Source organism: Nicotiana tomentosiformis, chromosome 2, assembly GCF_000390325.3.
Source record: "Nicotiana tomentosiformis chromosome 2, ASM39032v3, whole genome shotgun sequence".
Classification (NCBI taxonomy): Eukaryota; Viridiplantae; Streptophyta; class Magnoliopsida; order Solanales; family Solanaceae; genus Nicotiana; species Nicotiana tomentosiformis.
This window is the reverse complement of record NC_090813.1, coordinates 84,876,804-84,894,329: the sequence shown is the minus strand read 5'-3', so window position 1 is coordinate 84,894,329 and position 17,526 is coordinate 84,876,804. Positions and strand designations below refer to the sequence as shown.

The 17,526-nt window shown below is 32.6% G+C and overlaps 1 protein-coding gene and 1 long non-coding RNA gene across 3 annotated transcripts; both read right to left on the bottom strand.

The window, feature by feature from the left end:
• Positions 1 to 6,983: 6,983 nt before the first annotated feature.
• On the bottom strand, positions 6,984 to 9,913 carry LOC117276199 (uncharacterized). Of its 2 annotated transcripts, XR_011414032.1 has the most exons (3): positions 9,515 to 9,913; positions 8,796 to 8,957; positions 6,984 to 7,234 (listed from the first exon to the last, which is right to left on the bottom strand). It is a non-coding gene; the product is annotated as an uncharacterized lncRNA (long non-coding RNA). The 2 variants fall into 2 exon arrangements; XR_011414031.1 differs by lacking the exon at positions 9,515 to 9,913 and having other exon boundaries at positions 8,796 to 9,375.
• Positions 9,914 to 10,758: 845 nt separating this feature from the next.
• Positions 10,759 to 14,680, bottom strand: LOC138905193 (uncharacterized). Its single transcript, XM_070193699.1, has 5 exons — positions 14,325 to 14,680; positions 13,716 to 13,863; positions 13,452 to 13,544; positions 12,887 to 13,103; positions 10,759 to 10,832 (listed from the first exon to the last, which is right to left on the bottom strand). Exons 1-5 carry the CDS (start codon positions 14,678 to 14,680, stop codon positions 10,759 to 10,761), a joined length of 888 nt encoding a protein of 295 aa, XP_070049800.1.
• Positions 14,681 to 17,526: the final 2,846 nt, after the last annotated feature.

Genomic DNA, 17,526 nt, shown 5'->3' with positions numbered 1-17,526 from the left:
TTAATTAAATTTAATATATATTTTTTATGTATATTTCACATGTCTAAGTGCCATCTTAATTGAAGATGTATTTTTTATGTATATTTTTTGTATATTTTATATGTGTTAATTCAATGTATATTTTTTATATATATGTTTTGTATATATTAGCATATATTATTATCGAAGTAAGATCTTTATGTTAAGAAATGAAGAAAGAAGGAAGAAAAAAACTTAAGAAAGATAATTAAAAAGAAAACGAATGAAACAAATTTAGAAAATATATTGGTTTCGGCATAAAATAAATTTAAGAATATGAAGAAAAAGAAGGAAAGTTAATAGATAAAGAGAAAAAAAGACATGATTTTTGTACAAAGAATTATTGACTTTCCATTCAAATTGCTTATGTTTAGGAATTAATAATTAATATTCCTATTTTAATGGAAATGTGTGCTACAAATATAAATATTTTCCTACCACAACTGTAATATTGAGTTTCATGCTAAGAATTTATTATATTTCTTTTAAACTTTAATAGTTATGTAAAGTTCCCGACTTTATTTGGACTTCGAATCGTGGCCCAAAGGTCTAGCATGGACATAGTGGCAAAATGATTTTTTTTTTTTAAACTATATATATTATAGTAAGGACTTATTTAATATTTTTTCATAGTTTTTCAATTTTCAATAAATAATTTAACCTTTTTAAACAATTTATATACATACAATTCCTTAAAATGCTCTCGCATCCGTTATTAATACATTTAGTTAAGTGATTCAATTATATTCTTTCCTTTTATTCTCTCATCTCCTTTCTCCCTCTTATTCTATGCAATCAGTTAATGTAACTTTTCACTTAATGGTGGTCTCCACAAAAATCACACATAATGGTTGGCACTCATCAACATACATATGGTTTATTGCATTAAATTTGATTAATGTAAATTAATATAGCTGCTAAACATTAAATTAAAAAAAACTTTGAAGCTTTGAATTTGATATTAGGGTTTTATAATTTTGTGATTTGTTTGGATCGGGTGTTCTTTCAAGTGACTAAGAATATCCTTTGAATTTTATATCTCAATTTTGAGGGAGACTGATTAAGGATATAGTTGATTTTAGGCGAAAATTCATATTGAAACTCGAAAAAGAAGAAGTTGCAGAAATTGTATCATAATTGTATCTGATACATCAATAACTAAAATATAATTGTATCATAAAATATATTATATTTGTATCACAAATATGTCTAACTTATATTTGATACATTAATACCTAAAATAATACATGACACAATACCAATATAATTATCATACATTGTGATGCGAATTGCGAAATATTTTTGAAAAATTGTTACACATTGTGATCTTCATATTTTTGTATTTCAATCACAACTCTAAACTTAAAATCTGATATAATATTGTATTAGCATTAGATCAGGTATTTTATTTTTAAATATTGATGTATCAGATACAAGTAACATACAATTTTGATACAGATGCGACACAATTTTAAGATAATTGTGATATATTTATCATACAATTTTTGCACTTATTTTCTACGAGTTTCAATCTAAAATTTTACCTAAAACCAAGTCAAAACTTAACTAATTTCTCTCAAAATTGAGATGTAAACTACAAGGTATATTCTCCACCATTTGCAAGAACGCCCAATCCAACAATCACAAATTCGTAAATTCTGAATATTGAATTCAAAGTTTCGAAACTTTTAAATGGATGTCAATGAAGAACTCTTTGTTGCTGCAATTTTAGAGGCAAATTTTTCGCCATTTCGCCTGCATTGTGAGAGAAGTACCGATTTTGGGTGATAAGTATGCGGGAGAAGGAATGGAATTTGATCTTTTGAAAAATAGATGATATTTAAGGAAGGAGGGGAGGGGAGGTTGTGAAAGAGGGAGAATGTGATGCTAAATTTAAGGAATCTTCCATTTTCTTTTTTTTTATGGTTTTGTACAAAATTAAAAATATAATTATACAATGTAATTAAGTATGAACCTTAATAAAAATGATAAATAATTTCTATTATAGTATAGCTAGGTAAATTACCTAAAAATAATTATTCATCCATATTATTCACTAAGAAATTAGTTGAATAATGATTTTTAAAAAAACGGGTCAAATATGGATAAGATTCATATTATCCACTTAAACAATGAATAATCAATGGGTTTAACCTTTATCTTTGCATAGACTAAAATTGGGAGATCTCAAATTACGGATACTAGAAACTCTCTGAAAAGTGCTTATATTTCAAGAACGCATGGATAATATGGATATCCATATTATTACCGATTAATTTATTTTTTATCTGTATTAGATATGTGTCGGGTAAGATATTTTATCCATTTTTTCTATTATCCGTTTTTGACCTGCCCATATCCTACACCGCCCTAGGTTTGCCACCCCTACATGGACATGTGTTGCTACGGCCCACATATTATTATTCCAATCACATACACAACCATGCATAAATATTGGAGATACAAAATTAGGATAACATTTACATGGTTTATCTGAATTTTTCTATTTACATGAAGTAATTAATTTTTTTTATAAAATATAAACAAATTCGGTCAAAAGCTATAATTTATATACAACTTGAATATAATTTTTTGTTGTACCAAATCTGATCAAAACCTACAATTTACATACAACCTATATACAACTTGTGTCTAATATGTTTTACATAATCAAATCAAAAGGCTACAATTTATATACAAACTTGTATATAGTTATGCTAGTTGTATATGTTTTGCATGCGTTTGTACACCCGATATATGAAAAATATATAATTTATTTAACTTCTTGGAGTTTCAGTCTAAAATACAAACCAAATATCAACTCGAATCTTCATCAAATTTTCTCAAAATTGAGATATAAACTCCAAAAAATATTCCCAATAATTTGTAACATGCAATCCAAATAAATAACAACTTTACAAAAATAGATTTCGACGCCTGGATATTAATGAATTTTTTAATGGATTAAAAAATTTCCTATTCAATATGCTCGCTTCTGGTTAATACTCTTTACAAAACTCAAAATTGAGATATAAACTCCAAAAAATATTCCCAATAATTTGTAACACGGAATCCAAATAAATAACAATTTTACAAAAATAGATTTCGACGCCTGGATATTAATGAATTTTTTAATGGATTAAAAAATTTCCTATTCAATATGCTCGCTTCTGGTTAATACTATTTACAAAACTCAAAATTAAAATATAAACTCCAAAAAAAAATTTCAATAATTTATAACACGCAATCCAAATAAATAACAACTTTACAAAAATAGATTTCGACGCCTGGGTATTAATGAATTTTTTAATGGATTAAAATTTTTCTTTTCTTCTTATTCTATATCATGATGCTATACCATCCGTGACTATAAAGTATTCAATTCGATCAAGACATCTGGTATATATATATCCTTAAAAATTTGCTTTTAGATTATAAATTCTTTCTGAAACCTTATAAAATAAGACTTAATGTTAGTAGAATATGTCTAGTTTTGAAGCTCATGTAAAAATTGTTTAATGTATTTCTTTCATTAATTTATTAAGGAAGTTATAGTGCATGTAAAGGTTGTTTTGATGTAAACAGGTGAATTTATGTGGTTATGTAAACAACTTCATACCCATGAGTATCACGCCCATTGTGGAAATTAATTTAGTTTGAAGAAGTGGGCCAGCTTGTAATTGATCTCATGGGCCTAACAAAATTACAACTTATGTGCTGATACACTACTTATTGGGGGGCAAGTGCACAAATAGCCATTCTCAGGGATGCTATTTACAGATTAGCCAGTATTTATTTTGTTCCGAAATTTTAAACTAAAAATTTTAACTTTAAGAAAATCCAGGACATTTTTATCTTGAAAACTTAAACTGAAAAATCGAAATTCAAGACGCACTGGCTAATTACTAAATAGCAGCCCTTTAGAGTAGCTATCTGATGTCATTCCTACTTCTTTTTTGGCTCTACATGGCACTGGGCTAGCTTGTAGTCTTATTAATAAAATGGACCTGACAGAATCTTATTTGGCCCAACCCTCTTCTTTAATTTCTAATTAAGAAAATAACACTGCGCAACCGCTCTTAAAATAATAGCTGAAAAAAATATTTTTTTTGTATATATACATTTCTAAATATTATATACAGAAAATATACAAATTGAGCGGAAAAAAACAGAATTCCCTCTAATGGAATCTATTATCCCCAAAGTCCAAATAGCTCTCTACGGAATCTTGCGACAGACCATAAGTCACGTCTAGGGGTGTTCAAGATCGAACCGAAACCGAAAATCGAACCGCAAAAGTGACTTAATGGCTTATTGGTATCGGGTTATCGGATTAACGGGTGGAGAACAGATTGAAATTTTATTATTAATGGCTTATCGGTTTGGGGGCGGATTAATCAATCTTCTTATCGGATAAACCGTTAACCCGTTAAGAATTTTTATATTTATATATTTTTATATTATATGTATATTAAATATCCCTTCCATTTATCCACTATTAGAAACCCTAAAATCTAATTTCTAATTTTCCTTGCCAGCAGTCACTAGTTAGAAGTGAACTCAGATCTCAAAACACAGCCCTCTCGCGTCGCCGCTCATTCTCTACTCTCTACTCTCTGATGGTTGAGGCAACACAACAACAACCCAGCCGCTCTCGCCTCCCATTCTCTTCTCTAAGAATAAAGTCACCTCCTCGTTTCCTCCATACGGCCATAGCCTGAGCTTGCTCTTACTGATATTGGATAAGATATTGAATGTTGTTGTGTTTATCTCTTTTATGGAATTTTAAGAATGGTTTTTGTGGTGTGTATTGTGCGTATGATTGGTGAAGAAACCATTTGCTTATATAAAGGTGAAAGTCAAGCCAAGTCTAGACTCATTTTGACGGATGTAATTGCCACGTTAGGAAATGCTATGTTAGCTAAAGAATGTGCAGACTGTAGAGCCATAAGCTTGACTGCATTTAGCTAATTTCGAGGAGCTTACTGCCTTGCTCCTCAGTGTGTGAAGGTTTAAGTATGTTTGTCCATTATTGGTTGTCTCTTGTGATACTATCAGTATGTTGAAAAAGTTTAATAAGTTTAATATATCAAGTTGTGCAACTGTGGTATCACCCTATCACTATATCAGTGTGTTGCCAAAATAGGCCTATGTAATACAAATTAAAATAGACCGATAAATCGCCCGATAATAGCTAAACCGATACAAATCCGCCTGATATCTTATCGGGTGGCTAGCGTATTAATACATTTAAAAGCCGATAACCGATAAGCCGAACCGTTAAACATAAATAACAGCCTGATCCGCACGATAGGCAGCCCTAATCACGTCCCACTTAAACTTTTATTTGCAATTATAGAGCTACAGTGTACTTGCCTTTGCTTCGCGCAGTCGGAAAAGAAGTACTCCTACAAATATAAATATTACAACTCAAAAAACCAAAGTTAAGAAATTTAAGAAAAATAATAAAAATCACGAGTAAGAAAACAAAAAGGAAAAAAAAATTAAAGCACACTATAAATATAGTCCTACTCTCCAATGGCTAAAGCAATGATTTTAAAGCCTATCAAAGTTTCTTGAGAATTTTCATGATTGCTTTTATCAATAAATTTAATACACATTAATCACATTGCTTGTAGGAGAAGGGTAAAAGAACCAACATTATTAAAAGCTTAGATGATATTCCCTCCATTTACTTTTATTTATCAAGTTTTCTAAAAATAAATTTTCAGTTTTACTTGTCACTTTTAGCGTATTAAGAGAAAACGATTTCTTTTTTTCAGTTATACCCACAGTATTAACTACTAATTTCAAATCATTTTCTCAAATTCATTAAAAATATGCATCAATTAATATGAGTATAATGGTAAATTATGTACTTTATTTATTTTCTCAAAGTCAATAGTGGACAAGTAAAATTGAACATAAAAATACTTGAATTTCTTGGTTTAAGAGAAGTATGACATTCCTAAGACCAGCAAGCTAATAAAAATCTTTAGACGCTATACTCTTTTCGATGAGAGAAAAAAAGCTTACTAATAAAATATATTAGATAGGTTGTGCCCGTATTGTGTTATTTGCAAATCCCAAACCGATGAAAAGGTTAATTCCTCAAACTCAGCTACATGATTACAAAAGAGGAACTTTGAAAAAATTGAAAACTTCCACAGAAATTATGAGGAACTTTGAAAAGATCCAAGGTCTTATAATGGAAGAATTATTTATGCACTACATTGCCTCACATGAGTTATATCTAGTGGCTAGAGTGCATATGTGATGTGTAGGTTAAGTGCACGCCATGCCATGTGTAGCCGACAAGGAAGAGATTGTTTATAAGTATTCCTTATGTATTAAGATGAGTCTTTCAGTTCACATGATTTTTATCAATCAAGGCAACAAAAGACCACTCTTGTTAGGTTCTCCTCATCCAACAATTTATAATATCCCTTAATTAATAGTAATAATTACACGACAAAGATCATCAAGCAGTGACAAACTAAGATTATTTGTGGAAAAGGGTGCAATGTGCAGCTAACAATTATTCAGAAGATAGGGAAGAGTTCTGATATTTGACTAGGACCTTGTCCCACTAAGAGATAGACTGAAAGACATCCTACAACATTAATTCTATATTACCCTTCAACTTACAAAGAGTTGAAGTTTTATTTTTATGGAGAAAGGCATCTGCAGATTGTCAGGCTCAATTAGCAAACTAAGCAAATTTGTACTAACCTTAACAAAAGAAGGTTCTTGATTATCAGAGTAATGACTAATGATCAACTCAGCACCAAAAGAAGGGTAATTATCAATAAAAGAGTAAATCTCCCTTGATCTGTTCTTTCTAAGCAAAGATTATTTTTTGTACAGTTGATAATATGAATATCGTTTGCTGGCATCGCCCTTTGACATAAAGAGCACCTTTCTTTCTCATTTTTCTATTTGCAAAAGGACGTGTAAACAATCTCTTTTATAGATAGAACTTGCAAATTGTTCTATTATATTTATTGAAAATGTGCAAACAAAAAAAGAATGTATAGATTACTTTTATGTTGATCAACCTGTACCTAGCAGCTTAAAGTGAAGGAGTTCTTGCAACTCAGCTTTGTGAAGCTTATATACCCCCGCACCTGCACATTCTGTTGCCTCGTGATTGCCTTGAGTTTGAATAACTGTCATATACTTGAGATCTACATTTGGTGTTGGAACAATGGGTGATCTGCAGGCAAGAAGTTCATCTTTCTCAGCTTCACAGTCATTTCACCAACTCATAACCAAAACTCCACCAAATAGCCCGGAGGATTCTCCTTTATAAAGCACCAAAAGTTACTTATGTGACTAAGCAAAGTATACAAAAGTTTCAAGTACTTCAGCTCTCATTCGTGAAGAAAACTTAACAAAGAACACACAGAGGTTGACTAGAATCTCATTTAAAATCCACAATTCAGCAAACAGGAGATATAGGCAGGGGGCGGCTCTAAAGGCTTGGGCAGAGAGGTTGTCGCCTTAGGGCTTAGGCCCCCAAAATTTGAAGGCCCCGAATTTATTTTAAATTCTTATTATTATTACTATATATTATATAAATAATATAAATAATTAGTATAAAGAAAAGTGTTACAATATATTTTTTTTGTTATTTGATTGAGGTTATTTTATATCAATAAACTCATAAATTATGATAATTTTCTTTACTGATTAATTAGTATATTTGCTTCTGTCTTCAATTTTAACTTTATCCTTTTTATATAGGAATTACTTTATAAATTATGATAATTTTCTTTACTGATTAATTAGTATATTTGCTTCTGTCTTCAATTTTAATTTTATCCTTTTTATATAGGAATTATGTTATATATATTGACAATATAATGAATTTCTTTTACAATGTTCTCTCAAACTGCATGAACACAAAAGCATTCATGCACCGGTTTTCTTTTAGTATAATTCGACATATTATATTAGGTTATTTATAATTTATTTTAGATATTCACCAATAAGTGCTATTCAATAAAATGACTACAATTATCATTTAAATTGATCATAAGGAGTAAATATTTTTTACTTTAATGCTCAAAACTTAAGCTATTACGTTATGTACGTTTATTTCTTTTTCTTGTTTGTGATGATAGCCAAATCAAAATTTGTGGACCTCAATATCCGATAGTCCACCACTTTATCTTTTGTGCTCTTCTTCTTATTTGTTTTTTGAAATTCGCTTATTTTTGTCTTAAATGATTAATGTATTGTTTAGAAAGTAAATTTTATTGTTAGTGTAAATATTTTATAAAATAAATTTAAGGGCCTCTCAATATGATTTTGCCTTAGGCCACGAGATACATTGAGCCGCCCCTGGATGTAGGGATCTTATTCTAGTTATTTCCTACTTCTTTGCATTTAACTTTCTTTTCTTCAGTGAAAGATAATTCCTTTGGAAAGTTACCATGAATTTACATATTTTTTATTGTAGCTCTTCCTTTTTATTTTTCTTTTAAAATTTCATAATGATATGCCTAAATACTTTTTGTTTATGTAAATTGCACATAAGATTCCAGAAATGTACTCAGAGTGATAAACATTAGTTGAAGGATATCGTTTAATTGATCAGAAGCAACCATTATTTTTTTTTCCAAAGAACTTGTCAACATGGTTGAGAAAATTTCTTCAATAACTCGCTAAACTACGGAAATCATTTTTTTTTTGTGTGTGAATCTTTTATTTTTTCCATTTATTCTACTACAAATGCAGAGGAAAACTAAAGAGAAAAAAAGGAAGCTTTGTACCAATCATAACCACTTGGTAGATTGGATCATACTACTACTTGGTAGATTGGATCGTACTATTTTGCCTGCTTCGCTAAATGTCCTCATCTCCAGCAACAGATTAGCAAAAAATTCCTTTACTGAGTTATTGTTATTCTGAAAGACGCCAATTATACCTATAGGCTGCAATAGTCAAAGATAATGTTAGTATAATACATCCATTGAAGAGGTACACTCAACGTTTAATATTGTATATTAAGAAACTTAGTTTTGGACCTGAAAGAGAGAAAAAAACACAAATCATGTAATAATAAATCTATTACCATTACAACAGTGCAATATTAATTTCACCTTTGATTCATAAAGCCAAATTTTGATATACAAAAAAATCAACTGTAAAATAGTGTCCCTATTATGGAATAAATAGCTTGGAAAAATCAAGATAAATATTTAGTACCAAGAGTCACGCTCTAAAGCCACAATGTAATTGAAAACAGTTAGCATGCTTAGGTGAATAATTCAAACGCAAATGAAACGCCAATAAAAAATTGTATTACTACAAGGTGAAAAAAGAAAGTTCCAAAATTTGCAGAGAGAGTAAAGCTCACCTTCATGATATAATTCAAGATCGGTACCTCAGTAATCAGTAATTTCACACACCCAAAAATTATAGTAATATCATTTTTCGAAATGGAAAAACAAATGTTAGAAGGAATGAGAAGGAAGGAAAATGTTCTTACCATCCTTGAACCATCCTCCGTTGGAGCAAATACACCAAGGCTGATATAGTGAAAGAAGTTTTCTTCAGCAGATAAAATTAGAAGGACAAAAGTTCAAGAAAAGATGCAATGCGCGTCTCCTTGTCGTCTTCGCATTCCTTATTCTAAACTTCATCACGGTATTAATTAAAATCTCATATTACATTCAGTTCACATTTACCTGCAATAAATTTTTACAAATGATAAAGCTCTTTCTTTTAAAAGAATTTGAATATGTATTACATACTTCAATCCTGATCTCACTGACATTGATGTACAAGTATTTTTTTTGTTTGTTTGTGTGTTCTTGTTAAAAATTATAGAGTAATCCTTGCAGGCAATTGCAATTTAAGGATATTTGAACAAATGGATGATGAAAACACCATACAACTTTTTCTAATATAAATTTCAACAGAAACTTTAATTTGTTATATAATATAATAGACGGTGGAGGAGGTGATAGTGAATATTTTGCACTCTTCACGGAATTAATTCTTTACTCTGTTTATCTTTTTATTTTTTTCCTTTAAAATTTTATTCATAAAAAGATATAGCTAAGATGAAGTTGTAAACTATACGACCAAACCAAAAGTATACTTTTTTTTCATTCTTTAGTAACTTTTTACCCTACTTATCTTAATTCTTATTTAAATTTAAGAAATTGATGATCAGATACTAAAATTTAACAAACCATAACTCATAATTAATCCGGAATGTAAAAGAAGATACCATTTCCCAAGAATCTAGAAATATGATTTCAACAAACTGGTACACCAAATTGGACTTACACCGGCAAAGTCAAGGTGAATAGCAATCACGGAAGTGGCAGCCTCGGCGACCAAGACACAACATTTCTGATACACATTTCGGACATGTACGTTCTTATTTGTCACCAATTTGCGTAGACTTAAATTCCCCAGATATAGAAAATAGAATATTTCTTAAGAACCCAAGACGAAGTTACTAACTCATGACCATTGATGTGAATTTGAATAACCACATAAGATTTTTAATAGTTTTCTCAAGATTTGAAAATTTCTTTTCTTACCTCTCAGTATTAGGCACAGACAGATCAGTATCAAACAGCTTTAATGCAGTTCTCTTCGTGTATACCCCTTGAACTCCACAAACTTTTTGTGTTGGAACCTTTTAGTTCTTTGGTCCATAACTGAAATTAGAGTTCGATTGATATCTTAAAATCCAATTTCAAACCATATGTTTAAATTTCAAACTTCAAAGTCAGACACTTCAAGAATATAAACAAGTAAAAATAAAACAAAGAACCGAGACGAAAAGAAATCTACAAAGAAAGGAAAAACCAGCAAAAAACAAGATGAAATATGAAAAGAGGAAGAAGAAGAACACTCACCAAAATGAGGGACTCTCAAATGACAGAGTATAAGGCATAAAGGAAAAGAATGGACTAAACATGGTGTTTGGAATTTGACACGTACTAATCTCAGAGTATTTACAAGACATTAGAATGGACTCAATTAAAGGAATACCCTTGGACGACCAAAAACCTTCACTTATAATATAGTTCCATAACTGAAATTAGAGTTCGATTGATATCTTAAAATCCAATTTCAAACCATATGTTTAAATTTCAAACTTCTTAATGAAAGTAAAAGGCAGGCACTTCAAGAATGCAAACAAGTAAAAGTAAAACAAAAGAACCGAGACGAAAAAAAATCAACAAAAAAAGGAAAAACCAGCAAAAAACAAGATGAAATATGAAAAGAGGGAGAAGAAGAACACTCACCAGAATGAGGGACTCTCAAATGACAGAGAATAAGGCATAAAGGAAAAGAATGGACTAAACGTGGTGTTTGAAATTTGACACGTACTAATCTTAGAGTATTTACAAGACATTAGAATGGACTCAATTACAGGAATACCCTTGGACGACCAAAAACCTTCACTTATAATATAGTTCCATAACTGAAATTAGAGTTCGATTGATATCTTAAAATCCAATTTCAAACCATATGTTTAAATTTCAAAATTCTTAATGAAAGTAAAAGGAAGGCACTTCAAGAATGCAAACAAGTAAAAATAAAACAAAGAATCGAGACAAAAAGAAATCAACAAAGAAAGAAAAAACCAGCAAAAAATAAGATGAAATATGAAAAGAGGGAGAAGAAGAACACTCACCAGAATGAGGGACTCTCAGATGACAGAGTATAAGGCATAAAGAAAAAGAATGGACTAAACGTGGTATTTGGAATTTGACACGTACTAATCTCAGAGTATTTACAAGACATTAGAATGGACTCAATTACAGGAATACCCTTGGACGACCAAAAACCTTCACTTATAATATCGTTCCATAACTGAAATTAGAGTTCGATTGATATCTTAAAATTCAATTTCAAACCATATGTTTAAATTTCAAACTTCTTAATGAAAGTAAAAGGCAAGCACTTCAAGAATGCAAACAAGTAAAAATAAAACAAAAGAGTCGAGACGAAAAGAAATCAACAAAGAAAGAAAAAACCAGCAAAAAATAAGATGAAATATAAAAAGAGGGAGAAGAAGAACACTCACCAGAATGAGGGACTCTCAGATGACAGAGAATAAGGCATAAAGGAAAAGAATGGACTAAACGTGGTATTTGGAACACTCACCAGAATAGGGATCGTTTTAATGTTATCGCTTCTTGATTCCGTACCCGGGATGATACTATTCTTTGAAACACTAGTAGAGAGCTCAAAGACAGGTTCTATGAAAATGAAGAGAGAGACGAATTAAGACATATATATCAACTTTTGAAAAGTCAAAGAGGTGCTAGCTTGGCACCCTCTCATTCATCCATCTTTCGACGCTTATATATTTTTATCCAGATGTCGTATGAATGAACGGTTAAGAGCGTTGAAAATTAAATTTCAAGACCTTCAATTTAGTATATAATATGTCCCAAAAATACCTCATATACACATGAAATTTATTTCTCAAAAAGCTCTGTTACAGGGCAAATCCTTAGTTGATTTTTTCGCAACTTTAATCCGATTTTTTCCAAACTTCATATTTTCTATCCAAATATCATATATAGCCATATTATGACTTTAAAATTACCTAAATAATAATTAACAAGTCTAATATTCATTACGTCACATTGGGACGCATAGGGTGTAACAATCTCCCCCCCTTAGAAACATTCGTCCTCGAATGTTAAACTCCTAGAAATTTATAGAAATTTTGGCAGAGTCTCCTCTGTAACGGTAATACTATCAACCTTTCACATAGTAAACCCAACAATACAAAGCCACACAGGGCCACAATCATCAATAACACCAATGGCCTCACACTACCAATAACAATAACTAACATAAGAATCAAGTACCATATGCGTACCTAAAGGCTGTGATGTCTTAGTCTGATCATCCTCTGGAAGTGGAAACAAGTAAGGATACCTAGTCTTTATTTCTTCTTCAGATTCCCAAGTCATTTCCTCCACATTATTGTTAATCCAAAGTACTTTAACCGAAGCTACATCTTTAGTTCTTAATCTCCGAACTTGTCTATCTAGTATAGCAATGTGAGCTTCCTCATATAATAGTTGCTCTGTAACCTGAACATCGTCAATTGGAATGACTTTAGAGGGATCTCCAATACACATACGGAGCATAGACACATGAAATACTAGATGTACAGACTCCAATTTGGAAGGCAAGTCCAACTCATATGCTACTTGGCCTACTCAGCATATAATCTTATAAGGTCCAATGTACCGAGGGCTAAGCTTTCCTTTCTTACCAAATCTCATAACGCCTTTCATCGGTGATACCTTTAGGAATACCCAGTCATCTACCTGAAACTCCAAGTCTCGTCGTCGATTATCTGCATAGGACTTCTGACGACTCTGAGCTGCTAATAGCCTTTCTCGTATAAGCTTAATTTTCTCAACTGCCTGTTATACCGACTCTGGTCCAACTAACTTAGTTTTCCCAACCTCGAACCATCCGATAGATGACCTACACTTCTGTCTGTAAAGAGCTTTGTATGGAGCCATCTGAATGCAGGAATGATAACTATTATTATATGCAAACTCAATAAGTGGAAGATGATCATCCCAACTACCCCTGAAGTCCATCACACAAGCCCGTAGCATATCCTCCAGTGTCTGAATAGTACGTTCAGCTTGACCTTCTGTCTGGGGATGAAATGTTGTACTAAGACTTACCAGAGTCCCTAATCCTTTTTGGAAGGACCTCCAGAAATTAGCTGTAAACTGAGCACCTATATCCGAGATAATAGATATAGGTACATCATGAAGTCGTACCATCTCCCTAATATAAAGCCTTGCATAATCCTCTACTGAATAAGTAGTCCTGACAGGCAAAAAATGGGTTGATTTTGTAAGTCTACTGACAATAAACCATATAGAATCGAACTTACGTTGGGTACGAGGTAAGCCTATGATGAAATCCATATTAATCACTTCCCATTTCCAAGTCGGAATCTCTATAGCCTATAAATATCCACCGGGTTTCTGATGCTCAATCTTAACCTGCTGACAATTTGGGTATTGAGAAACAAACTCTAGTATATCCTTCTTCATTTCGTCCCACCAGTATATTCCCCTGATATCATAATACATCTTCGTAGCTCCTGGATAAATAGAATAACGAGAATAGTGAGCTTCTCCCATAACCTGCTGGTGCAACCCTATCACATTAGAACACATAATCGACCTCGATATCTTAGGACTCCATCTCCTGTAATTTCAAATGGTGTATTCTCCTTTTGAGGGGATGTATCTCTATAATGAGCTAGCATAGGATCCTCATACTGGCATTCCTTCACTTCAGTTACTAAAGAGGATGTTGCCATGTCCTGAATAGTAACTCCAATATCATCTGAGTCCAGTAATCGAACTTCAAGACTAGCTAGCTGATGAATCTCATGGGCTATTCCACACTTCTCTGGCTGTAAATATGATAGGCTACCCATAGATCTACAGCTGAGGGCATCGACTACTACATTCGCCTTCCCCGGATGGTATAAAATATCAACGTCGTAGTCTTTCAGTAGCTCCAACCATCTCCTTTGGCGTAAATTCAATTCATTTTGCTTGAGTATATATTGAAGGCTTTTATGATCCGTATAGATATCAACATGAATGCCATACAAATAGTGCCTCCACATCTTTAGTGCATGAATCATCGCGGCTAACTCTAAATCGTGGGTCGGGTAATTCTTCTCGTGCTTTCTTAGTTATCTTTAAACATAAGTAATTATTTTGCATGCTCATTCTGCCGCTTGTTGCATGAATACATGGCTTATCTCATTGCCCACAAATACTGGAATTTTATGTAACTCATATGATCTCAAATATCATATTTTAATTTTTTTTCCTGTTCATTAGCCACGATAGGTGCCAGTTTCTTATGGAGTGCATACAATGTTGTTGTGAGACTGTTGTTACAAGACCAATTCTTCCTTATGTCACTATGCTTAAGTTGAAGGCTTCTTCCTTATTCCTTCAGCAATTCTTTCTTTGTAGTACTTAAGAGAGACCCTTTGACTTCTGTAAAGCTGCGAGCTTATTACATCGTATACCTGAAAGAATTTTTTTTGATGTTCTTACTCGCCTACAAATATCCTTAGTTACATACATCTGTGACCTTGTGCTCGTAGGGTTACTTCTGAACTCAAAGTTTGATTGTCTCCTTAGTGGCACTCTCTCTTATTTCCGTAACACTTATACGGTACCTTTAACAACCCAACTCCTATCTGAATATTTCTCAAGGATTATAATGATATTATTTGTGAGACTGAATTCCCTATGTTGGGTTTCGCTATGTTTATCTTGCACAACCTGCTGATTTGTCGGTACCCTCTTGTTTAGCCATGGCTATGCTCTTCCTGAATCAAGTACTAACTACACATTAGTCCATTATCATATCTATATTCTGCGTAATCTCTCATGGGTTATATCCTTTGTCTTAACTTACCCCGCATACTGGCTCCTTATGTATCCAGTGTTCATTTGCACTTATTTATCAATAACATCTAGTGATGGAACCCTTACTGCCTCTCCCCGTCGTCATGCTTACATAGTGGTCTATAGTCGTATCATATCCGTAGGATTTGAATAAATGTAATCTCATTCCTTTCGCCTTTCTACCACATTCTTCTTTTACTATTCCATAGTTACCTTAACCACATAACTCCGACTTAATACCATATCACACCATCTTCCCCCCTTTAGGGGAGTACTAACATTTATTGCTATGGATATTTACCTATAAATGTTTTACCTCTTCATATTTGGCGTCTTTTCACATCTTCACGGGCTCTTACTTGTCTTGCGGTAACCCTTCTGTACCGGGGATAATTTAATTTCTTACACATAAAGGTGACACCTAGTGTAACTGGTACACTTAGTCCCTTAAGCTTAACTCTGCTCACAGCACTTGTTTTAGGGAAACGTCTTCCTGAATGACCTTTAAAAATTATTCTTCTGTTGTCCATTCAATTATCGCCCGGAACGCGATCTCTGAAATTCTCACGATGTCAACTATTATCAAATCCTTCGGTCCCGAATTCATGTTCAGTTTATCTTATTCACTAGCCCATACTAATTCTTTTTACTCCGGGGGTCTAACTTTTCCTTCTGGTAATTACGTATGAGTCACCAACTCATTTCTCGAAATGGGGACATGACTTTATGGCTTATACTATTTTATTGCCTCAAGGCATGTAACTTCTTGTCTTTTCCTTCACTTGACTATAGAATCTGTAGTCCTGTCATATTTTGATTTACCGTTATCATCAATTTATCACATCTTACTCATAATGCTTCATTTGCTTTCTTCTTATTCTCCTGCTAATATTTATGTATATCACCTTATTATGAAAACTTCTTCAAAACATTCTTTCACTTTTAGTCCCCCTTGATTCAACTCACTGGCTTTTCGGGTCGCCTAACACTCTCTCTTTACTAGGGATGAGAGCCATACAAAGGTAAATATTTATCCCTTCTAGGATTTCAATGCCAATCTTCTGAAATTTCTGAACATTCTAGTATTCATATCTGATTGTACTATTCTAGAGTGCACCATCTGGGTGTCTCACAAGGAGAATCATTACCACGTTTGCAATATCCCTCGGAAATGTGAGCTAATGATAACAATCCATCCACAATTTTGGGTTACTCTAACCCCAGCTGGATGCTGATATCCCATCCTTCTCTTAAATTATATTTGTTAGCTCCCACGGGGCATAACTGAAATGGGTGTTGTCAAGTAAATATATCTTTGTTATTGTTGAAAGTAACTCAGAATGCTTATATTTCTCTGCCTGAATTATAAATACAGATATTCTTCACTAACTGGGTACCTCGTATCCTTCTTCACCTAGCTTCTTTTACTTGTTGAAACTTATATCTACCTTCTGATTCTCTTATTGCTTTTTACCATAGGGGTAGATAGATATTCATGCCTTAGGGCTCCTTATCAAGAGGCTCACACGTCGTAGTACACACACATCTACTGAAGGCCTTACATTTATTCATCATAAGCATGATGCAAAATCGAGTTCCTCTGACTCAACTCTTCCACAGCCACATTCAATCTCTTACCAACAGTCTTTCTGGATGTAGATGTCGTTGTATAACAAATAAAATAGAATTTAGGAATTTGAATTTCTTACAGCTGAGATCTACCACACGATCTAGAGTAAGAAGAAAGAGTAACAGTTCTAAATGCCCTGTAGCCTCCTGCTTATAAGTGTGGTGCACATCACACCCATAAACAAGGCTCTACTAGACACGGCTTGTAGACTCCTTAGGACGGAACTGCTCTGATACCACTTCTGTCACGACCCAAACCGATGGGCTACGACGGACACCCGGTACCTTACTCAACCGAATAACAACATAATGTATCTTCTTGTATCATGCTATCATGGGTAAATGAGACGGAAAGGCTGTCGTAGGAAACTAGAATAAAACATGTAATACCAACTTGGGCCTATAAGACCAAAATGAT

What these genes read in the sequence shown, in the direction of transcription:
- LOC138905193 (XM_070193699.1), bottom strand. Translation starts at nt 14,680, where the DNA reads ATGTGGAGGCACTATTTGTATGGCATTCATGTTGATATCTATACGGAT. An exon ending in AAAAAGGATTAGGGACTCTG is followed by an intron (nt 13,545 to 13,715) that starts GTAAGTCTTAGT and finishes TCCTGCATTCAG; the next exon opens with ATGGCTCCATACAAAGCTCT. An exon ending in TAAGACATCACAGCCTTTAG is followed by an intron (nt 10,833 to 12,886) that starts GTACGCATATGG and finishes CTTTCTTTGTAG; the next exon opens with ATTTCTTTTCGTCTCGGTTC.